Source organism: Molossus molossus, unplaced genomic scaffold (genome assembly GCF_014108415.1).
Source record: "Molossus molossus isolate mMolMol1 unplaced genomic scaffold, mMolMol1.p scaffold_m16_p_1, whole genome shotgun sequence".
NCBI lineage: Eukaryota > Metazoa > Chordata > Mammalia > Chiroptera > Molossidae > Molossus > Molossus molossus.
The window spans coordinates 167588130-167606009 of NW_023425344.1; the positions used below are offsets into that span (position 1 = coordinate 167588130).

General features: G+C 42.2%; 1 protein-coding gene across 1 annotated transcript in view; it reads right to left on the bottom strand.

Moving 5' to 3' along the window:
• Nucleotides 1-17435, bottom strand: part of LOC118616274 (E2F associated phosphoprotein) — a 32654-nt gene extending 15219 nt beyond the window's left edge. Inside the window, exons 1-4 of the mRNA XM_036241799.1 lie at nt 17279-17435; nt 10179-10360; nt 8473-8568; nt 7218-7335 (exon numbers count right to left, since the gene is read on the bottom strand). Of these exons, the coding sequence (XP_036097692.1) occupies nt 7218-7335; nt 8473-8568; nt 10179-10360; nt 17279-17352 (470 nt within the window). The 5' untranslated portion in view covers nt 17353-17435. The remainder of the gene's footprint in view (nt 1-7217; nt 7336-8472; nt 8569-10178; nt 10361-17278) is intronic.
• Nucleotides 17436-17880: the final 445 nt, after the last annotated feature.

Genomic DNA, 17880 nt, shown 5'->3' on the forward strand with positions numbered 1-17880 from the left:
CAAGCAAGCTCCTTTCAGGCATGGTAAGTGCCCTATAAAAGCATACCATTTTTTGTCTTTTATACCATATATTTACTGTATCTTTTCTATGTTTAAGTATGTTTAGACACACAAATACTTACATTGTAACATAACTGTCTATAGTATTTAGCACAGTAACATGCTTTTCAAATGTGCAGCCTAGAAGCAATAGGATAGAAGGGTATAGAAAGCTATATAGGTTTGTATAAGTGCACTCTATGATGTTCGCACAATATCGCCTACTGATGCATTTCTCAGAACATATCTCAGTCATTAAAGTGGCACATGAAATAAATAAATAAAGTGGCACATGACTGCACCTGACCAGTGCTCCCCAAAACTGTTAAGGTCATCAAAACCAAGGAAAGTCTGAGAAACTGTCACAAGAAGCAGAGGCTAATGAGACAAGACAAGTAAATGTAATATGGTATCCTGGATGGGCTCCTAAAACAAAAAACAGACATTAGGTAAAAACTAAGGAAATCTGAATAAAGTATGGACTTCAGTTAACAATAAGTATCAATACTGGTTCATTAATCGTGACAAACATACCATATTAATATAAGTTGTTAATAATAGGAGAGACTGTGTGTTGTTACTGTCATCGTCGTCAGGAGTAGATATATGGAAATTTTCTGTAAATCTAAAACTATTCTAAATAATGAAGTCTATTAATTTTTTTTTTAACACACAGTAAAGCTACATTGAAAAAGCAAGCAAATCGCCCAACCAGTGTGGCTCACTGGCTGAGCATCAACCCATGCATCAAGAGGTCGCCAGTTCAATTATGGTCAGGGCACATGCCCAGGTTGTGGGCCAAATCCCCAGTGGAGGCATGCAGATGGTGGCTAATCGATGTTCTCTCTCATCAATGTTTCTATCTCTCTCTTCCTCTCTCTCTAAAATCAATAAAGAAAAAATAAATTTAAAAAAAGCAAACAGCCCTGGCCAGTTTGGCTCAGCAGTTAGAGCGCCGGCCCATAGACCTGAGAGTCCCGGGGTCAGTTCCCACTAAGGGCACATACCTCAGCAGCAGTTTGTCCCCGGCCCCGGCTGGGGTCGTGTGGGTGGCAGCCACTCAATGTCTCTCTCACATCGATGTTTCTCTCTCTCTCTTCCTCCCTCTCTCCCTCCCACTCTATCTGATAATAAATGCAAAAATGTCCTTGGGTAAAGATTTAAAAAAAAAAAAAAGAGCAAGCAAATCAGCTCTAGTGCCCAAGGATTTTTGTCTGTTTTGTTCCCTGTTGTATTTCAAGAGTCAAGAACATTGTCTGGCTAATAGTAAATGCTCAATAAATAGCTGCTGATTGAAAGAACAAACATGAATCTATTTATGAAGATGCTAAAATATAAAAGTAGATATTCTTGCCCTGGACAGATAGCTCAGTTGGTTAGAACATCCTCCTGATACACCAGGTTTTGGGGGGGGTTCCCCAGTCAAGAATCCATCAATGAAGGCATAAATAAGTAAAACATCTGATGAATGTTTCTCTTTCTCTCTCTAAAATCAATCAATAAAAACTTTTTAATAAATAAATAAAAGTATATATTCTGGCCAGTTGGCTCAGTGGCTAGAGCATTGGCCAAGAGTCACAAGTTCAATTCTGATCAAGGGCACATACCTCTGCTGCAGGTGGGTCTATGGCCCTGGTCAGGTCATGCTGGAGGAAACCAATCGATGTGTTTCTGATGTTCTTATGTTCTCTCTCTCTCTCTCTTTCTCTCCCTCCCTCCCTCCTTCCCTCCCACTTTATCTGAAGATAAATGGAAAAAGTATCCTCGGGTGAGGATTTTTTTTAAAAAGTATATATTCTTAAAGAGGGTTTACGGAGCCCTGGCCAGTGTGGCTCAATGGTTAGAGCACTGCACAAGCACCAAAGTGTTGTGGGTTCAATTACCAGTCAAGAGCACGTACTTGGTTCGCAGGTTAGATCCCCAGCCCCAGTCAGGGCATGTGCAGGAGGCAACCAATCAATTTGTCTTTCTCACATTAATGTTTCTTTCTCTCTCTCTTCCTCTCTCCCTCCCTTCCACTCTCTCTAAAAAAATCAATGGAAAAAAATATCCTCAGGTAAGGATTAACAAAAATAAGGAAGGCGGGGCTTATGGTAAACTCCTGAAAACTAAACAACAAAAGGCAAACCAATTGGGATTACCTCCTAAACTCTTTAAATGTTTGTGGAGACACCAGCCAGCGTGGCTCAGTGGATTGAGCATGGTCCCATGGACTGAGAGGTCCCGGTTCAATTCCGGGTCAGGGCACATGCCCGGGTTGCAGGCTCAATCCCCAGTACAGGACATGCAAGAAGTTTCTCTCTCACATTGATGTTCTCTCTCTTCCCTTTCTCTCTCTCTTAAAAAAAAAATCCAAAAATATTTGTGGGGAAAAAATACTGAAAATGTGTGGTATATATTTTATTCATAAATGTTTAGCAAATTTCATTATTAATTCATTCGATACTGAGTGCCAATTTACCAATGTACAAGATGCCTGGGATGCAGCACTGAACAAGATCACTGCCCTCATGGTGCTTAAAATTTAGTGAATTCATTATTTGAAACTGGTTTCTGTGGTCTTAAAAGGCAATTACCATTCAATGCAGGAATGTGAATAAGTCAATAAAAAGTTATTTCTTCTCAAAATTATATATTGATGAAAATATATTCCATCTTACTTCACTGAGAAGTTCTGTCACCAGAATCAGGAGCTAGACTGTAAGCTCCTTGACTATCTCAATACCACCCAAAGCACTTAAAATGTTCATTTCACACTGTGAGTGATCAAAAAATATTCATTAAATAAATGCAAGGAATAGTTGCAGGAAGTAGTACATGGGTGAAACCAAGAGGAAAAAAAGACAAAGTGGGAGAGTGAAGGATAAAAAGCGGTATATAAAGATCCACACAAGCCAGGCAGGTGTGGCTCAGTGGATGCAGTGTCATCCCATGGACTGAGAGGTCCTGGTTCAACTCCAGGTCAGGGCACATGCCCAGGTCATGGGCCTGATCCCCAGTGGGAGGCATGCAAGAGGTGGCCAATCGATGTTCTCACTCATTAATGTTTCTTTTCTTTTGTTTTTTCATAAATGTTTCTATCTCCCTCTCTCTTCCTCTCTTTAAAAAATTTATTTTTTTAATTTTTTTAAAAGAAGAACCACACAGCCCTGGCCGGTTTGGCTCAGCGGTTGGAGCGTCGGCCTGCGGTCCAGAGAGACCCGGGTTCGGTTCCCGCTAAGGGCACGTACCTCGGTTGCAGTTTGTCCCCGGCCCTGGTTGGTCGTGCAGGTGGCAGCCACTCGATGTGTCCCTTCACGTCGATGTTTCTCTCTCTCTCTCCTTCTCTCTCTCCCTCCCGCTCTATCTGAACAAAAAATGGAAAAATGTCCTCGGGTGACGATAAAAAAAAAAGAAAAAAAGAAGAAGAAGAACCACACAGACTTCCAGTCAAGATGGCAGCGTAGGTAAACATGGTATCGGGTCTTCCCACAACCACATCAAAGTTACAACTAAACTACAGAACAACTATCATTCAAAACCGCCTGAAATCAAGCTGAATGAAAGTCCTACAACTACGAAATTAAAGAAGCAGCCACGCCCTGGCCAGTTTGGCTCAGTGGTTGGATCTTAGGCCTGAGGTCCAGAGAGACCCGGGTTCGGTTTCCGCTAAGGACACATACCTCGGTTGCAGTTTGTCCCCTGCCCTGGTTGGGTCATGCGGGTGGCAGCCACTCAATGTGTCCCTTTCACATCGATGTTTCTCTCTCTTCCTCTCTCTCTCTCCCACTCTATCTGAACAAAAAAAAAAAAAAGGAAAAATGTCCTTGGGTGAGGCTAAAAATAAATAAATAAAAGAAGCAGCCACATCAAGACTGGTAGAAGGGCGGAGGCACGGACTGACCGGTCCCATACCCACGAGTGATGGATAAAAATCAGGAGGTACCCCTCGACTATTAAGATCCTCCCTGAGGACTGAGGGGTCCCCGTCCCACACCAGACACCCAGCTCAGGGTTCCAGTGCCAGGAGAAGAAGTCCCCATAACTTCTGGCTGGAAAAACCAGCAGGAACTGAGACCGAGGGAGGCTGAGGCAGCTGGAGCCTCAGGCAGCTCCTCTTAAAGGGCCCACACATGGGCTTACTTGGACTCGCACCCTCCAGGATCCAGCATGGGGGATACAGCTTGAAAAGCACCAGAGACATACAAGGGAAGAACTGAGTTGTTTGGCACTGGAGGGAGGGCTAGAGAGGCAGCTTTCTCCTGGACAGACATGCTGTCAGAGGCCTTTGTTCCTTTAGAGAGCCTTTCCCTAGGGCAGCAGACAGCCATCAAATCTGGGACTCCAGCAACCTGCTCACACTGTTTGTCCCACCCTGGTGATGCCCTGAGGCCCTGCCCCACCCAACTTTCAGGCCCACCCAACCTGCTGCCTGTTACTTTACCGTAGGATTGGCCTGTCTTGGATCCTGCTTCAGGTTTTCCTAAATTCTTTCAAACAAGCAGCATCTGGTCTCAGCTAGCCCCATACTTCTCATTAAGTAATACATAGAAACAAACACAGGGAGGCAGCCAAAATGAGGAGACAAAGAAACAGGTCCCAAATAAAAGAACAGAACAAAACTCCAGGAAAAGAACTAAGTGAAATGGAGATAAGCAACCTAACAGATGCAGAGTTCAAAACACTGCTTATAAGGATGCTCAATGAACTTAGTGAGGCCTCAAGAGCATAATAAAGGACCAATCAGAAATGAAGGAGGCACTAACTGAAATAAAGAATAATTTACACAGATTCAACAGTAGAGTAGGTAAAGCCAAGAAACAAACCATCGATTTGGAATATAAGGAAGCAAAAAACACCCAATCAGAACAGCAAAAAGAAAAAAGAATCCAAAAAAATGAGGCTAGTCTAAGGAGCCTCTGAGACAACTTCAAGCATGCTAACATTCGCATCTTGGGGGTGCCAGAAGGAGAAGAGCAAGAACAAGAAATTGAAAACCTGTTTGAAACAATAATGGCAGAAAACTTCCCTAACTTGGTGATGGAAATAGACCTACAAGTCCAGGAAGCACAGAGAGTCCCAGCAAGATGAAACCCAAGAGGCCCAAACCAAGATACATCATCATCAAAATGCAAAAGGTTCAAGACAAAGAAAGAATCTTAAAAGCAGCAAGAGAAAAGCAGTTAGTTACCTACAAGGGAGTTCCCATAAGGCTGTCAGCTGATTTCTCAAAAGAAACTTTGCAGGCCAAAAGGGAGTGGCAAGAAATATTCAGAGTGATGAAAACCAAGAACCTACAACCAAGATTACTCTATCCTGCAAAACTGTCATTTAGAATCGATGGACATATAAAGAGTTTCCCAGACAAGAAAAAGCTAAAAGAGTTCGTCACCACCAAACCATTATTATATGAAATGTTGAAGGGTCTTCTTGAAGAAAAAGATAAAATACATGAACAAACAAAATGTCAATGAATACATATCTATCGACAACTGAATCTACAAACAAAATGAACAAGGAGAACAGAAACATTCTCATAGATACAGAGAACATTTTGTTGGTTGCCAGATGGGAGGGGTGTTGGGGGAATGGGTGGAAAAGGTGAAGGGATTAAGAAGTACAAATTGGCCCTGGCGGGTTTGTCTCAGTGGTTGGAGCCTTGGCCTGTGGACCAAAAAGTCCCCAGTTCGGTTCCCACTAGGGGCACGTAAAAAAAAAAAGTACAGCCCTGGCCGGTTTGGCTCAGCGGTTGGAGCGTCGGCCTGCGGTCCAGAGAGACCCGGGTTCGGTTCCCGCTAAGGGCACGTACCTCGGTTGCAGTTTGTCCCCGGCCCTGGTTGGTCGTGCGGGTGGCAGCCAATTGATGTGTCCCTTCACATCGATGTTTCTCTCTCTCTCTCTCTTCCTCTCTCCCACTCCCGCTCTACCTGAACAAAAAATGGAAAAATGTCCTCGGGTGAGGATAAAAAAATAAAAAAAATAAAAAAGTACAAATTGATTGTTAGACTGACAAACCTCAAAGGAAAGGGGTGTTGGGAGGTGGGAAGAAATAGACCAAAGAACTCATATGCATATATACATAACCAATGGACACAGACAACAGTATGGGGAAAGGCAGGAGGGGGGGTGGGAGTAGGGTGGAGGGGGTCAATAGGGGAAAAAACGAGGAACATCTGTAATACATTCAACAATAAAGTTAAAAAAAATAAAAAGTTTTAGAAATTCTACAAAAATAAGACCCACACAACATTAAAATATATCTGGACTTGAAAAACAGATTCCTGGACTCTATCTTATTGAATCAAAATCTCCTAGAGTATGCCTCAAGGGACTACATTTCATCCTCTCCAGGTGTTTCTGAAGCACAGCTAGGTTAAAGAAATACTGTGTAATAGTGGCCAGTTACCTACTTTTTAGTTTTATGACAGTATCGGCCTTTATAAAATCAAATTTGAAAATACGTACAAAGTTTCTTCTTGGGATGACGAAATGGTTTGAAATTAAATAGAAGTGTGAATATACTAAACACCACTGAATTGTTCACTTTAAAATGGTTAGTTTTATGTTATGTGAACTTCACCTCAATTTTTAAAAATCCAATCTGTAAACAGTTAAAAAACAATTCAGATGCAAAACATAACATCCACTCTTCATCCACATAAACTCTTAATCTCTAATTAGTTTTAAATTGTGTCTATTTTTTTTAATTCAGCTTTGGTTCTTGAATGGAAAGACTGACTTCAACAGTTTAAATTCAAAGTTTTTTTTAAATAACTGTCTCACTGAAATTTGCTTTATTTTCAAAATATTCAGCCGTTTTTTCTCAAACTACGTTTGTTTTTTAATCCTCACCCGAGGACATTTTTCCATTTTTTGTTCAGACTGACTGGGAGGGAGAAAGAGGAAGAGAGAGAGAGAAACATCAACGTGAAAGGGACACATCGAGTGGCTGCCTCCTGCATGACCCAACCAGGGCCAGGGACAAACTGCAACCAAGGTACATGCCCTTAGCAGGAACCAAACCTGGGTCTCTCTGGACCACAGGCTGACGCTCTAACCACTGAACCAAACCAGCCAGAGCTCAAACTTCTTTTATGTCTGCATAAACATATATACATACATTCAAAATGTCAATGTAGTGAAAATTATCCTTTAATCATTTTCTCTAAAGATTCTAAATATTAAATTTAAGTTCTTACCCTCTTCTTCGTGCATCAACCCAGGCCTGATCTCTGTTATCTTTTTCAGGATCATATAGTAACTCATCATTTGTTGGAATCCGGTGTCGTTTCTTCTTTTTTTTCTTGCTCACCTGTGCTAATTTCGAAAATGTTAAGCATATGGCTAAGTATCATGTCTAAAGTTCACACCTTTTTAATACAGAATGAAGAATCCCATTTCCTAAGCTACATATTTTTTCTACTTATATTTTCCTTTAAAAAAATATTAACTAGGCCCTGGCCGATTTGGCTCAGCGGTTGGAGCGTTGGCCTGTGGACCAGAAAGTCTCGGGTTCGGTTCCCGCTAGGGGCACGTACCAAAAAAAAACATTTTTTTAAACTATTTCTCCAAGTACAAGTCTTGTCCAATTAACAAGGCATTAACATAAAGATGACAGGGGAGGCAAACTATTTTTTTCACTGAAAACTGCTTCTCAAGAGTTTAAATAATGAAAATTCCAAAAAGGCTACTCAAAGTAAGCCAAGAATAAAAACTATTTTTGACATCTAAATTCTCCACAAGTTCCCATATATAAAATGCCACTGAAATCAGAATATTTCAAAAGTGAATGAAAAAAATATATGGTCATCCACATACACTAGACTTTTAAAGTATACTTGAGCAGGTCAATATTTAATAATATATAAAATTATTTATTTACCATATAAAATGCATTATTTGTGTATTCCAGTATAATTACTCATATAATTAAATTAGTTTTAGGTCTCGTCAATATGTCCAACTTTGCTCAAATTTTATACAAGATCAATTCCAAAGAATATAGAGGCTAATAAAAAAAATCAACACGTTAGGGAAAATTCTGCAAGGGGGTAAAAATATAGAATTTGCAGGTGTGAAAGCAAATGTTGCTGCACTAAGGAACCTGGAGGTTCTGAGTCAAGACATAGTCTCCCTCTCCCCAGTTGTGTCTATAGAGTGCCATTATTGGTCCCATGTCCTCATATGTTTGTATTTCCCTCTGTTCTATCTTTTTTCCTTGTAGTAAAATTAGTATACAAGTAAAATTATATATATTTTTCAAGTTTACAACATTATAGTTCAATATTTGTATAACATCTGTTCTTATTCATCAATCCTGCTTTTGTTTTCACATCAACAGCCTGTAATTTCTTTGAAAAAATCGAACACAGGGAAATCCTAATACCAAATAACTCCTAAGTAAACCTTTTTCCATAAAATATAACTGCCAAACCTGGTAAACATTTCACTTACCTGTCTTGTCTTCATCCTCAGAATCAGAATCAAAATATATATCATCATAGTACTTTGTCGAAGCTGTCCCAACTTTCCCATTTCCTGAAGAAGACCCTATTCAAACCACAAGAAAAGTTTACAGACTAAACCTTACATAATTGACAAAAAAAAAAAAAAAATCTCCATATATTCTTCCATCATCTCAAAGTCATATCAACTCATTCCCAAACTCATCTGTGGAAAAATACTTTCGCATCAATGACTTACTGTATTGGTGCCCTATGTAATTACAGAGAACTGTCCCTCCTAATTAAATATTCCAGATCATGAGATTATTTTTCTCTCCCTTCCCACAAATCTAATTAAATAAAACAGACATATTTTCATATTGCCAACATACATCTCTACCTTTTGGCCATGCAGCATACTGTGGAGAACAGGAAATAAATATCTTGCTTTAAAGGGACTTTAGGGGAAAGAGGATAAGAATACCACAGAGAGACAGGGAAGTGACTCAAGGACTCATTTGTGCCTAGTGCTATGACATTACCTATACTTACGGCATCGTATGTCTGCATCCCTAATTCTTCCTCTTACTTAAAATCCACTTTTGCCTTTATTATTATTATCATATACACTTGATTCTTAACAGCTAATACATAGCGTATCAACATGGAAACCAATGCTGAGGAGTCCTTACTATCACAAATTAGTGATTGAGTCCGGTATAGTTTACATAAAGACCAAGTATGAAAATGAAGTATGTTTCATTACTTACTAAAATGAGACAGGAATTTGTGCCGACACATCATTCAACCTGCCATATCAGTCCTATATAACCCTAAATATACTTCTTTTCTTTTTTTTTAATCCTCACCTGAGGACATTTTTGCATTTATCTTCAGATAGAGCAGGAGGGAGAGAGGGAGAAAGAAAGAGAGAGAGAGAGAGAGAGAGAGAGAGAGAGACAGACACATGGGTTGCCACCCACACAACCCAACCAGGGTCAGGACAAACTGCAACCAAGGTAACTGCAACCAAGGTACGTGCTCTTAGCGGGAACCGAACCTGGGACTCTCTGGTACACAGGCCAACGCTCTAACCGCTGAACCAAACTGGACAGGGCCTAAATATCCTTCTATAAGCCTGTGTTTCTCCCCATACTCCCAGAGCAAAAATTACAAAAGGAAATCATGCAAGTAAACAGTACTAAATAATCTCTTTCCAATAACACTGTAAACTTCTTCACTAATTATCAAAGAAAACTGCTCAGGTTGCCAAACACACTTATTCATTCATTCAATAAATATTTATTAAGTACCCACTGAAGGTACTCAATTTGTGCTGGGGACACAAAAGAGTACAAATAAGGTTCTTGCCCATATGGAACTTAGAAAAATATCTAAATTAAAATCAAACTATGCCCTGGCCCGATTGGCTCAGCAGTTAGAGCATCGGCCTGTGGATCAAGAGTCTCGAGTTCAATTCCAGCCAAGGGTCCATACCTTGGTTGCAGTTCGTCCCCAGCTCTGGTCGGGGTCATCCGGGAGGCAATTTGTCTATGAGGATGTGTCTTTCTCTCGTCAATATTTCTCTTTCTTTCTCTCTCTCTCCCACCCTCCCTCCCTCCCTCCCTCTCTCCCTCTCTCCCTCCCATTCTGTCTGAAGATAAATGGAAAAATGTCCTCAGGTGAGGATTTAAAAAAATCTAATTAAAAGTTTACCTGTTTCCAGGGAGGATAATTTGACCTCCATTGTTTTTATGGTGGAATTTAATTCAGCTTCCATTTCTTTTTCAAATTCATCTTCACTAGATGATTCACTTTCTCCAGTAAGACATTCTCTGATGAGTTTTCGTTTTTGGTCAGGAGTTCCATGTAAAAGCACATCCACTTCATCTTCAGAACTAATATACATTTAAATCAAAAAGAATATGAATTATTAAAGAATTAAAATAAGCTATAGCTCCCTTCATCTCGCTGTGCAACAACTTTAAGTTTTATAAGGTTACATTTTATTTATCTGGTATATTACATAGAGCTATTCTCACTTAATAGATTTCTGCACATTTCCAAATATATCTTTTAATGTCTGTATAACATTTCCTCCTGTAAATGCTATACATTTATTTCTAGCTCTTTGCTATTAAGAACTACAACGAACATCTCTGTATATATAATTGTGTTTGTTTATTTTCTTAGGATGACTGTCTAGAATTAGATACACACATCTTTCTGATTTCTTTTTTTTATAGATTTTTTAGGAAGAGAGAGAGATAAAAACATCAATGTGAGAGAGAAACATCAATCGGCAGCCTCCTGCACACCCCCTACTGGGGATTGAGCCCAAAACCCAGGCATGTGCCCTGACAGGGAATCAAAACGGGACCTCTCAGTCCATGAGGCAATGCTCAATCCACTGAGCCACACTGGCCAGGTCATCTTTCTGACTTCTTTTTTTTTTAATCCTCACCCAAGGACATTTTTTCCATTTTTTGTTCAGGTAGAGTGGGAGGGAGAGAGAGAGAGAAACATAGACGTGAAAGGAGCACATCGAGTGGTTGCCACCCACACAACCCAACCAGGGCCGGGGAAAAACTGCAACCGAGGTACGTGCCCTTAGCGGGAACCGAACCCGGGTCTCTCAGGACCGCAGGCCAACGCTCTAACCACTGAACCAAACCGGCCAGGGCGACTTTTTGAACTACCACACTGTTTTCCAGAAGTACTGCACCAATTCCAATTCCATCATCAGCAATAAAATGTTTACTCCACAGCTTTTAAAAACTCTGGACATTTGCCCTGGCCGGTTTGGCTCAGCGGTTAGAGCGTTGGCCTGCGGTCCAGAGAGACCTGGGTTTGGTTCCCGCTAAGGCCATGTACCTTGCTTGCAGTTTGTCCTTGGCCCTGGTTGGGTTGTGCGGGTGGCAGCCACTCGATGTGTCCCTTTCACACTGATGTTTCTCTCTCTCTCTCCCTCCTACTCTATCTGAACAAAAAAAATGGAAAAATGTCCTCAGGTGAGGAAAAAATAAATAAGTAAATAAAATAAAATCAATAACAAAAAAATGTTTAAAACAAATAAAAACTCTGGACATTTTAATAAAACCTAAAACATATATATATCCATATAAAATATAATATATCCACATAAAATGTTAACAGACAATAATTAAACATAATCTATAAGGCACAGAGCTACACAGGACTATAAAGAGAAAGATAAATTATATTCTAAATTCTCCTGAGCAATTTCTGCCAATTTACTTGGCCTTCTGTGCCTGGTTTTCCCTCATCAATAGCAGCATGGCAAAATTTAACCAGATGTCAACAGGACTATCTGAAATACCTAAGACATTTCTAATATAATCAGTAAGTAATATAATACATAAATAATGCTCAATTACTCATGGTCTGATGAATAGTTACAGACTATTCCTAGGGCCCTGGCTGGTTTGGCTCAGCGGTTAGAGCGTCGGCCTGCGGTCCAGAGAGACCCTGGTTCAGTTCCCGCTAAGGGCGCGTACCTCGGTTGCAGTTTGTCCCCAGCCCTGGCTGGCTGTGCAGGTGGCAGCCACTCGATGTGTCCCTTTCACGTCCATGTTTCTCTCTCTCTCTCTCTCTCTCTTTTCTCTCTCTCTCTCCCACTCTGTCTGAACAAAAAATGGAAAAATGTCCTCGGGTGAGGATGAAAAAATAAATAAAGAAAGAACAGACTATTCCTAGGTTTTGATTCTCTATTTCTGTCTTCCAGAACAAAGTTTTTGAGCCTCCACCAGAAGGTAAATCAGAAAAATCCAATTCACAACAATCAATTTTACTACTAACAGAGGCATCCCACCTGACATTCTTCATCCTGACCAGCATGCTTTCTTTCTTCATTACCACTATATTCACTCAGGTCCTCTTAAATTTACACAATACCCTAAAGGTCTCCAGATCTCCAAACTCTTTTCATTCCACCCTTAACCCTGCTGCTAGAATGTCATTCCTAAAGAACTCTCATCGCATCACAACCCCACTCTGAAAGAAATTGTTCACGAACAAACCTCTGAGTACAGCGATCAAAAGAACTTTCCAGCCGGGCCGGTGTGGCTCAGTAGTTTAGCATCAACCCATGCACCAAGAGGTCACCAGTTCGATTCCCGGTCACGGCACATGCCCAGGTTGTGGGTCAAATCCCCAATGGGGGGCATGCAAGGAGGCAGCCAATTGATGTTCTCTCTCATGGGTGTTTCTATCTCTCTCCCTCTTTCTTCCTCTCTCTAAAATCAATAAAGAAAAAAATTTTTTTTAAAGAGAACCTTCCACAATATGGCTTCAACTTATCTTTTCAACCTTGAACTACCTCAGTGGTATTCAACTTCAGGCAATTTTGTCCCCCAGGTAACACAGCATAGTTAGAGACATTTTTTATTGTCACAACTGGAAGGCGGGAGGAGCAGCTACTGGCATCTACATCCTACAATGCACAGGACAGGCCACCTCAACAGAGAATTATCTGACCGAAGATGTCAATGCTGCCAAGGCTGAGAAACTCTGATCTCTATATTCCAGTGTTTCCAAAGTGTGGGACATAAGAGATTATTTTAAGGAGTAGCAGAATAGATGATGGCCCATTAAATAATACTGACCTAATGGGAATGTATAATGGTACAGGCACTATGGAAAACAATTTTGCAGTTTCTTTTAAACTAAACATGCATTTACCATACAACCCAGCAATTGAATTGCTGGGCATTTATCCCAGAGAAATAAAAATTTACATGCACACAAAAACCTATAAATGAATGATTATAGCAGTTTTCTTCATAATAGTCTAAACTGGAAACAACCAGATGTCCTTCAATGAATGAATGGTTAAATGCAGAATATTACTCAGCAATAAAAAAAGAAATGAACTCTTTTTGTCACTGTTATTGTAATATCCACGATTCAAGAATAAATATGTTTCCACTGATTTTCAGAGTGGGGGGGGAGAGGGAGAGAGAGACATCAATTGGTTGCCTTTTTTTAAACCCAGTGAAACTTTATTTACCAAGATGGGACCCAGGGTACTGCTTGCTGACCCCTGACTTAGAGAAGATAAGTTAAGCACTCAACATAATTCTAGACAAACTATAAGCACAATAAATGGTACACAGCATGAAGATGATAACATGACAGTGAAAATGTTGTGCCTCTTGTCAGCACCATTATAGTCTGAGCTGAGAACCAAGGGAAATGAAATCCTGTTCTTTTTCTGACGCTAACAGTTTTAGTCAAGCTCCTGCCCCTGTCTGGACATTCTCTCTGAAGGATGACACCACCAAAGTCAGCATTCCTTCCTGGGGTATCAATATTTTCTCCAGCACTGCAGTGGCCTCCTGTTTCCTTCATGTCCCCAGCTTCACCCAATCCACTTTCTCACTTAAATGTAATTGAGGAATTGCTGGAGGCTCAGAACCGACAACCTTGAGATGCAAAAACCCCAGGAAACCTGGTCCTCTGAGCCCAGACATAGTGAGATGCACCTCCAGGAACTTGACCAGGTCCCTGTGCCTTTTTTAATGGGGATTGAACCTGCAACCCAGGTATGTGCTTTTGACCGGAACTCAAACCCAAGACCCTTCAGTCCACAGGCCAATGCTCCAACGGCTGAGCCAAACCAGCCAGGGCAAGAAATGAACTACTGATACCTACAACAATGGGGGTGAATCTCCAGAGAACTATGCTGAGTAAAAAAAAGCCAATCCCAAAAGGATTACACTTCCATGACAAAATTATAGAAATGGAGAATAGACTAGTGGTTACCAGAGGTTAAGTAGGCATAAGGACAGAAGTGGGGAATATGAAGGATCCTTGTGCTGATGGAAATGTTCTGTAATTTGACTGTATTAATGTCAATAACCCAGTTCTGATATGAACACTTTTGCAATATTAACATTGGGGGCAACTGAGTAAAGGGGACACAATCTATATTATTTCTTACAAATGCATGTGAATCTACATAAAATAAAAAGTTTAATCAAAAAAAGAAACACACTGCCCTGGCTGGTTTGGCTCAGCGGTTAGAGCGTCGGCCTGCGGTCCGGAGAGACCCAGGTTCGGTTCCCGCTGAGGGCATGTACCTCGGTTGCAGTTTGTCCCCGGCCCTGGTCGGTCGTGTGGGTGGCAGCCACTCGATGTGTCCCTTTCATATCGATGTTTCTCTCTCTCTCTCTCTGTTCCTCTCTCTCCCTCCCACTCTACCTGAACAAAAAATAGAAAAAATGTCCTCGGGTGAGGATAAAAAAAATAAAGAAAGAAAGAAACACTGTCCTGGCCGGTTTGGCTCAGCGGTTAGAGTGTTGGCCCGCAGACCAGAGAGTCCCGGGTTCGGTTCCTGCTAAGGGCACGTACCTCAGTTACAGTTCATCCCCGGCCCCAGGCTGGGGTTGTGCAAGTGGCAACCAGTCAATGTGTCTCTCTCACATCGATGTTTCTCTCTCTCTCTCTTTTCCTTCCTCTCTCCCTCCCAGTTTGTCTGAAGATAAATGCAAAAGTGTCCCGGGTGAGGATAAAAAAAAACAAAAACAACCAAACACTGAATCACAAGGCAAGAGAGTTATTTTTTGCAAATTTCTTGTGATTATTTTGAGTCTCAGCATTTAACACTGCCGGGCCCTGCATATTCTTGTCAAGTATGCCAAGAATACAGAGTTCTCAACACTCTTTACCTAGGCCATTTCTCAGGATTGTGTTTGCAGTAAAAAATCTTGATGGATGAGGTTATGTCGTTTTTCAGGACAAAGAGCAGGCTTATTTACTGCCTTCTGTAAAAGGTGGATTCTCCAAGCTCAAGTGGTCCTCAGCCACGAAGCCAAACCACTGAATGCATAGCATCCATCTGGGTCTCTCTCCATGTAACCTCTGTAGAAGTTAGAAAGAGCAACCAATACAAACATATACTCATACTGCCTGCTGTTCTGTAAGTTTTCTATAACCCAGGAGTCTCAGATCTTCTGCCAGCTTCCATGAAACCATTAACAGGCTATAAAATATTACCTGTTAAGTGGGTAAAATCAAATCCTGACAGATACTTTTTTTTTTTTTTTATCCTCACCTGAGGACATTTTTCCATTTTTTGTTCAGGTAGAGTGGGAGGGAGAGAGAGGAACAGAGAGAGAGAGAGAGAAACATCGATGTGAAAGGAACACATCGAGTGGCTGCCACCCACACGACCTACCAGGGCCGGGGACAAACTGCAACCGAGGTATGTGCCCTTAGCGGGAACCGAACCCGGGTCTCTCAGGACCACAGGCCGACGCTCTAACCGCTGAGCCAAACCGGCCAGGGCCAGATGCTTTTTTTTTTAGTGAGGTTTATTCTCTTTTTCATATTTTTTTCTTTTTTATTTTTTAGAGCGAGAAGAAGGGAGAGGGTGAGAGACATAGAAACATCAACATCAGTTGGCTGCCTCCTGCGTAGCCCCTGCTGGGGATCTAGCTCACAACTTGAGCATGTGCCCTGACCAGAATCAGAGCAGTGACCTGTTGGTACACAGGTCGATGCTCAAGCACTGAGCTACACTGGCTGGGCATGACAGATACCTTTTAAACACCTAACACCAATCTCCCTTTTTAAAACAAGCACTCGATTCAGAGCCTCAGGAGGCAATACAGTCTTAAAGCATTGTTTTGTTCTCATAGTATCTTTTTTTGTTCCTTTGCCAGTGACACCTGTCACAGGATAACAAAGCTTTCTTTAACTACAAAAATGTAAATTGACTTAAAGAAAAATGTCAAATAAGTAACACAGGTGAATATGGTGATGGCAACAGCAGAATAACTCAAGTCCAGGAAACACTCCTATATTCCAGTCAAACTGGATTACTAATGGAAGCCTATATATTCCTCCTTTCCACAGACCTGACCCATTAACTGAAACTCTTTTTCACCTGCAATCTTGGAATCCGCCCTCACTCCCCACAACAGAAATCTTCACAGGGGCCTGATCTCCAGGCCTAGGACCCCTCCCCAGGATAATGTGAGGAGATGCTGTGACTGAAAGTAGGGCAGTTGTACAAAAAGCTCAATGGGATAGAATGCTTTAAAGTTTGTAAGTAGAACCTGCTGACAGATTTAAAAATGGCTTAAATTTGCCTGGAAATCGCTTGCCAACATAACTGCAAATTTCTCTTAGGTAGTATTAAGCCCTTCTTTTTGTAAATTCCCACGGAACTTCATCTGTGCCTATCTCAAATCATCGTTTTTTACAATGCTCTTCCGAGATACATACTTATTTCCAAGATACACACATTCCGAAATATGTGTATTACTTCCCCTACTATACCGTAAGCCTGTAGAAAGCAAAAATCTTGACTGATTTCTGCAGCCCAGAGCAAACTCCAAAAAATGCTGTTAAATTATCCCCTTATTTCTGTTTACTTACGGTATATCAAGTCTTCTAGCTGGTCCCTTTACATTAATTCCCACGAGCCTTACAACATACTTATGTGCAGTTGTTATATTTCTTGTTTACAGATGAGAAATCGAGGGTAAGTGACTTGCCTTGGGTCACACCGCTAGCAAGCTGCGGAGGTAGGACTCGACTACACGGCTTTTGAAGACTTACGCGAGGTGCTGGAACTGCCCCCTTCCCCGCGCCGGTTCGGCCCCGCCTCCCCCGCGGCTGCAAGACCTCTCCCGGACTGCCCTCGGCGTCCCACCGGTGACAGCGCGGCGCGACAGGCGCCCGACCCGCTGAGCCGAGGGTCCGCACGGGCCCGGCAGGCGGGGCGAAGGGAGAAGGCGAAGGCCTGGCCGCGGCGCGAAGCCTCGGGGCCGGGCGGAGCGGGGGCCCACCTGCTCAAAGCCGGCTCCTCGTCACTAGGCTCTTCAACTGCGTAGGGGTCATAGTCATCGTGGAGCCGGTTCATGGTGGCCTCCGCCTGCGACACCGTCCACAGGCGCCGGCAGAGTATCTGCTTCCTCCGCGGGTCCTCTCCCGAAGGCTTTGCGGCCTCCACTTCCGCCCGCACTTCCGCTCCGCCCCCTGCGCGCCTGCGCAGATTGTCCCAGAGGTGGTGCAGGGAGCGGGTGTGTCCAGCCACTGCCCGCAGTCGCTGCAGTTTACCTGGAAACAGCGACCTTATTACCGGATATAGTAATCCGCACCCTCGTAAGTGGCGGCGTCTGAGCCGTCAGTCCACGAGCAGTGTCTCATTTCGTGTTGTGAAAAGCAGAAACGTAGATGCTGAGGGACGTGCAGCCCGTAAGTCCTCACACACCTGGCCACCGACGTCCCTCCAACCTCTTCGCCTCAAGCCATTCTACCTTCTTTTCATCGCGCCGCTGCCTCGTCTTCACAGTATTCACTCCTGTCTGACGGCGGCCCTGACTTTCCACCAATTTGCTGCTAGACTGTCACCAATTACTTCCCAATGGCCTTTTTGGGGCCTCTTCTC